Source organism: Nannospalax galili, unplaced genomic scaffold (assembly GCF_000622305.1).
Source record: "Nannospalax galili isolate Female #2095 unplaced genomic scaffold, S.galili_v1.0 scaffold500, whole genome shotgun sequence".
NCBI classification, from domain to species: domain Eukaryota; kingdom Metazoa; phylum Chordata; class Mammalia; order Rodentia; family Spalacidae; genus Nannospalax; species Nannospalax galili.
This window is the reverse complement of record NW_008347292.1, coordinates 603,653-610,242: the sequence shown is the minus strand read 5'-3', so window position 1 is coordinate 610,242 and position 6,590 is coordinate 603,653. Positions and strand designations below refer to the sequence as shown.

Below are 6,590 nucleotides of genomic sequence, written 5' to 3'. Positions count from 1 at the left end.
AGCTTTCAGTATTGTCTCTTTGTTTTGTACGTTTAGTGTTTTTACTGTGATGTGCCGTGGAGAGTTTCCTTTCTAGTCCTGTTTGGTGTTCTATATGCTTCTTGTATTTGTATGGGCATGTCTTTCTTTAATTTTGGTAAATTTTCTTCCATGATTCTGTTGAAGATCTGGTCCATGCCATTATCTTGGGATTCTTCTGCTTCCTATATGCCTATGATTTGGTAAGTTTGGTCTTTTTATGGTATCACAGAATTCCTGCATATTCCATTCTTGTGATTTCTTAAATTTTTCATAATCTTTGTTTGAGTGGTCTAGTTTGTCCACTTTATCTTCCAGTCTTGATATTCTGTTTTCCATTTCATTCATCCTGTTGGTGAAGCTTTCTCTTGTCATTTGTAATTGGCTTACTGATTGTTTCACTTCCTTCATTTCAGTCTGAGTAGTCTTCAGTATTTCTAGCTCTTTTCTGAATTCATTCAGAAGTCCATCCCTTTCTTTCTTCAGTTCTTTGATTTCTTTGTGTGTTCTTTAAATTCACTGAATTCTTTTATCATTTTTATAATTGTTCTTTTGAGTTACATGTCCTGCATTATCTCTAGGGGGTTCTCATTGTACTCCTCTAGAGGACTGTTGGTATTTGGTGGGGACAAGTCATTATAGTTTTTCATGTAATTATTTTTTCTTGTGTTTTTGACATATGAATTTCTTTTGTAGTTTCTGATTCTTGTGTGTGACTCAAGAGTTCAAGTTTAAGTCTGCTTCTTTTTGTAAACTTTATGTGCCTTTGTGGTTTACTTTTTGGGCATGAAAAGCTGGGTCATCTAAGCTTCTTGTTCTCTCTTTTGATTTTATATTGGAGTGGCCAGATTGCTTTTGTCTTTAGGAGTTCCCACAGAGGCCCAAGTCAGATGAGGATCAGATGCTCTCATGCTTTCTTCTAATGTCTGGATCCCTCCAGGAAAATTTTGGCCTCAGGAATTTGGAGGTTGGACTGGCCTGGGAGCAGGGTCCAGGAAAGATGCTGGTCTAGGGGAGCTGGTGGCTGTGACACTCAGAGATGCAAAGGGAGATGGGGGCAGGAAGAGGCCCCAAGGGCTCCTGGGGACTGCACTGAGGAACTGGGTTGGTCTGGATGCAAAGGATCAGGAAGTGGAAGGGTCAGCCCTGGCGCCCAGGAAAGAGGCTGGTGGGTTGTGCAGCCCAGGGAAGCAGAGGGAGGTGAGGACAAGACCAGGTCCAGAGGGCTCCTGGGGACCAGGGGAAGGAACTGGGTTGGTCTGGATGCAAAGGATCAGGAAGCAGTGGTGGTTCCCCAGGTGTCTGGGGTACCAAAACAAGGAGTATGACAGGACCCAGGCTAGGAGGAGAGATGGGCAGGGGAGATGGAAGGGTGAATGAGGCTGGAGGAGTCAAGGCACAGAGGGACGATCGACTTGCCCAGAGAGTGGCTGGCGGGTCGAGCAGGCCCAGGGAAGCAGAGGCAAGTCTACTTGTTTTTATTTTATGAGTGTGAATTATCAGCTGCATATATGCAAGTACACCCATGTTATGCAATACCCACGGAGGTCTGAAGAGAGTGTTGAATCCCCTGGAGCTGGAGTTACAGATGGCTGTTTGCTGCCATGTGGGTGCTTGGAACCAAACCCAGGTCCTCTGCAAGGGCATCCAATGCTCTTAATCATAGAGCCACCTCTCTAGCCCCTCTTTTTATTTTCTTAATAAGGCTTTCATTAACTACTTTTTGATTTCTAATCATCCAAATCTACTATTTTTTTTGCTGCGTGTAATTCATGTATGTTCATGTGTGTGTACATGCAGACATGTGCCATAGTTCATGTGTGGAGGAGAGAGGACAAACTTGGGTGTTGATCCTCACCTTCCACCTTGTTTAAGACAGGGTTTCTTTGTAATCACCGCTGTGTACACCAGGCCAACTTGGCCCAGGAGCTTCCAGGGATTCTCCCATCTCTGCCTCCCATCTTGCTGTAGGAGCACTGGGATTACAGGCACACACTACACATGCAACTTTATGTGTGTTCTGGCGATTCGGACTCAGGTCTTCACACTTGTGTGGCAAGCACTTTATCTACTGAGCCATCTCTTGAATCCTTATCTACTTTTAAACATTTTTATTTTTATGTGTGAGTGTTTTGCCTGCAGATATGTAGGTGTACCCATGACATGCAATGCCTGTGGAGGCGAGAAGAGGGCACTGGATCTCTTGGAACTAGAGTTATAGAGGGTTGTTAGCCACCTGTGGGTGTTGAGAACCAAACCTGGGTCCTCTGGAAGAACAGCCAATGCTCTTAACTGCTGAGCCATCTCTCCAGCCTCTTACCTATTTTGTAGTGGGTAGTGCTGTTTTGTATATTAAGAAATCTTTCCCAGCATGGATCAATGGAGAGTTTTTAAAAAAATATTTTTATTTATTACTTTTATGTGTATGTGTGTATTGCCTGCATGTCGGTAGGCACACCCATATCGTGCAGTGCCTGAGGAAGTCAGAAGGGGACATTGGATCCCCTGGAACTAGAGTTAATGGACAATTGTTAGCTCCTGGGTGGATGCTGGGAATTGAATCTGGGTCCTCCGCAAAAGCAGCCAGTGCTCCTAACCGCTATCTCTCCAGTGCCAGGAGAGTTTTGTTTTAAATACAAAATTGTTTATTCACCACTGTTCGCCTTTATTTACAACAAAGTAAACAGTATACAGATAGATAACATTTTGATGCTACAAAGTTATTTTCCTGGGTTTTGCTGAACCAGTAATCCAAATACTGTAAAGCTTGAGCTCAGTAAGGAATGAGTCAGAGTAAAGAAAAAACATGCAAGTCACAAATTTATATCATCAAATTTTGTTCACTCATTTATGTCAACAGGTCATCAGTTGCCAACACCTCTAACCATATATGATTTACACATCGATGAGCCATCTTGGATAGCCATATCAAAGCCTTTTAGTATACAGATGTCAATATTCTATAAAGCACTGTCTCACTGTAAGAATATGTATGTGTCTGTTCAAATCTTATGTAACTAATTAAAACAAGCCAGGATTTGTTAGCTTAACTTGCCTGAGTGAGAGCAGTGAAAAAATTTTGTAAGTAAGCTGCTACATTTATGTGATGGTGTGTGAATTCTTAAGTGGCTGCTTTTAAATGATCCAACCTAAACTGTCCAATTAACTATAGAAATATCTATTTAATTTGAAAGGTTATGGCCCCAGGCTGATAAATCCATTACTTTTAAGATTGATTCCCAGACTTTTCTCAGAGCAATAAGATAATGCCTTACCAGGTTTTGTTCTGGTTTGTTTTATTTTGTTTCTAGATGAATAATATTTATGAAACAAAGTGTGGAGGTGTTTTATTCGTTTGTTTTATTTTTGTGTTAGTGGAGATTGAAACCAGGGACTTTTATATATTAGGCAAATACCATGCCACTGAACTACCCCCAGCCCTTTTACAAACAGTGTTGTTTTAGATACTACTTGTGATTCTCCTAGCTTATCCTCCCTAGTAGCTGGGTGGGTATCAGCACACCTAGCTATCTCACAGTTTTTGTAGTTCCTACCAAAATATATTGTAAAATTAGTAAAAGAAATATTTGCATCCCTCTGTTTGTTTATTTGGCTTTTTTTTTTTTTTGAGACAGTATCTTCTTGTAGCCCTAGCTGGCATGGAACTCACTATGGAGACCAGCTGACCTTGATCTAACTGCCTCTGCCCCACAAGTGTTTCGATTAAGGGTGTATACCACCACACCCACCCAGCTCTGATTAAATTTTTAGTGATCATTTTTCCATCTGGTCATATTTAATATAATGTAGGATGATGTAATAGTTTAAGTACAGCAGTTGCTATTTAAAGTGGTATTTCTGTGTATTGGCTTTTGTTTATCAATTGAAAGACATATTTTTGTTATAGGGGCCAAGTTTAGAAAATATATTGGCCATTCAGCTCACGTAACTAATGTCAGATGGTCACATGATTATCAGTGGGTTATTTCTATTGGTGGAGCAGATCACTCTGTCTTTCAGTGGAAATTTATTCCTGAAAGAAAATTAAAGGATGCTCTTCATATAGCACCCCAAGGTAAGTAGTACATACCACTGTGAACAACTTCTCCATCCTCAACTTCAAAATAACAGTCTACCATTGAAGTTTGTCATTACTAGCAGGAATTTGAAGTAAATATAGGTATATATGTTTAAAGTCAGATGTCACAGAGTGCCAGATGAGTAATCTTGTTGAATTTAATTTATCAAATGGGTGAAGTAATAGTTATTCTAGCAAAACAAACATTTAATGTGTCCTCTGGGAAATATGGGTACCTAGGTTTTGCATATGCTTTTTTAACAAAGAAAAATTAATGTCAATTCATCTGTTGCATGTAGTATTTTAGCTATTTTTCATGTTAATTATAGGTTATATTCACTTATATCTGCACAGACATTTAAATTTGATGTAGCGGTGATTGGGGAGCCAGTGAAGGGATTTAAAGGAGCTATTGAGTTTGCAGTGAGTGGAGAGGAAGATAATCTGTAGTGCAGTTTACTGACATCTGTGTCACTTGAATAGGTAATTTCATTTGATTGTTTTATGGCTTGTTTCCATGTCGAGCTGACACAGTCAGCTCTCAATCATTAATTTTACATAGCTGTCTTGAAGATAAATCTTCTTTAAATTAAGGATATTCCTTTTTTTTTTTAATTACAGAAAGTCTGGCTGAGTCTAACAGTGATGAATCTGATTCAGAACTCTCGGACGTTCCAGAGCTGGATTCTGAAATTGAACAAGAGACACAGCTTACCTACCATCGACAGGTAGTTTTCCTATTAGCATACATATGACATCTTTCCCCAAAAGTCCACTTTCTTCTTTAACTGGATGATGCTCTTTGTCTGTTGTTAATTTTATGACTTTAATTTCCTAATTAATGTATGACTGTTTCGGTTTCTCCTCTGGACATTATAGTACACTTGCATAAAATACTCTTTTATATTAAATGCTCTATAATGCCGTATGCATGAATTCTTTTTGCCTATCAATTTTTGTCACGCACAGTAGATGACCACTTACTCTCTTTGAAATATTTTCAAAGATTTCCTGGAATACTAAATTTTATGAATTATTCTCTTATTGATACCTGAAAGTTTTATTGAATGTATGAACATCTTCATTAATATAGAGCCTAATAATATCCCTACTTATGTATGTTTTTAAAAGGTTTACAAAGAAGATCTACCTCAGCTTAAAGAGCAATGCAAAGAGAAACAGAAAAGTTCTACTTCTAAACGAAGAGAACGGGCTCCTGGAAATAGTATTCGGTTACACTTTGTTCATGGGTATAAAATACTTTTTCTCCACTTGTGTGTTTGAGTTTGGGCTTACACTCACTAGCTGTGCAGCTTGGAGCAAGTCACCTAGCCTCACTGTGCCTCTGTTTCCCTATCTGTAAATTGGTGCCTAACTCATAAAGTTGTGAAGAGGAATAAATAAGGTAATACCAGTGATGACTTACAGCATTGTTTGACACTAGCCACTAGGAATGTGTTTATTAAGTTAAAAAATTACCTTATGAATGTTTGGTATTATATTCATAGAAATGGACATGGCATCTTGTCTTTAAAATATAAGAGAGGGACTGGAGAGATGTTCAGCAGTTAAGAGCACTGGCTACTCTTGCAAAGCACCTGGATTCGATTCCCAACACCCACATGGTGACTAACAACCATTAGTATCCAGTTCCAGAGGACCCAACACCCTCTTCTGTCCTCCACGGGCATTGCACAACACGGGTGTACCTACCTACATGCAGACAATACACTCATACACATAAAAAGTGAAAATAATAAATTTTTAAAATGTAAGAATAATCATCTCTCTAAAATGTTTGGAATGATAGAAGTTCTTTTTTTGCCTGAGTATTTTGGCTTACATGTTTTAACTAATATTAGTTTCTAGAGTCCTTTGGAGCACATAAAAATACAAATCTCACATGAAGAATTTCAACTTGGGAATAATAAGTTTTCTCCCCCTCAGAAAGCATGCTTTTTCTTACCAGACTGATAGTGCTTTCTAAGAATTCGAAACAGGATTTATTTATTAAGACTATTTTCATTCCAGTATTAAAAGAGATAGGATTTCTGTTATGTTTTATGAATTGGACTTCTTTGACGTACAAAGCAAGGTTGCCATTGATGGAATTGTAGTGAACATTTTAAGAAGACTTGTATATTTTAAATGATTGCTTAAACTTATTGTTGGAGCATGTACTACCTTGTCATGGTTCCGCAATATGCATAACAGTTCAGTTTGAAGACCTTGCTGTCACTACTGCTCCTCCCACCTCTGCCCAGCCATCATTCCCTTCCTCTACAGGTAAAATTCAGTTTCAGTAACATTTAAATGCAAGTATGTATTCATTCTTGTATCCTTTTGTGTATAAAAGTATCTGGTTTGACTTTTTGGGGTTTTTTTGTTTTTGTTTTTGTTTTTTTTCTCTTTTTTTAAAGTATTTATTTACCACATATTTAGAAGAAGCATTTCATTACAACAGCATTGACATATTCAATAAAAATTTGCTGAG

The 6,590-nt window shown here is 38.3% G+C and overlaps 1 protein-coding gene across 3 annotated transcripts in view; it reads left to right on the top strand.

Moving 5' to 3' along the window:
- The window catches only part of Eml5 (EMAP like 5), a 188,905-nt gene that overhangs the window by 81,189 nt on the left and 101,126 nt on the right, over positions 1–6,590 (top strand). For all 3 annotated transcript variants that reach the window (XM_008843796.2, XM_029568615.1, XM_008843797.1), the window contains exons 11-13: positions 3,926–4,093; positions 4,718–4,824; positions 5,228–5,346. In XM_008843796.2, coding sequence (XP_008842018.1) covers positions 3,926–4,093; positions 4,718–4,824; positions 5,228–5,346 — 394 coding nt within the window. The remainder of the gene's footprint in view (positions 1–3,925; positions 4,094–4,717; positions 4,825–5,227; positions 5,347–6,590) is intronic.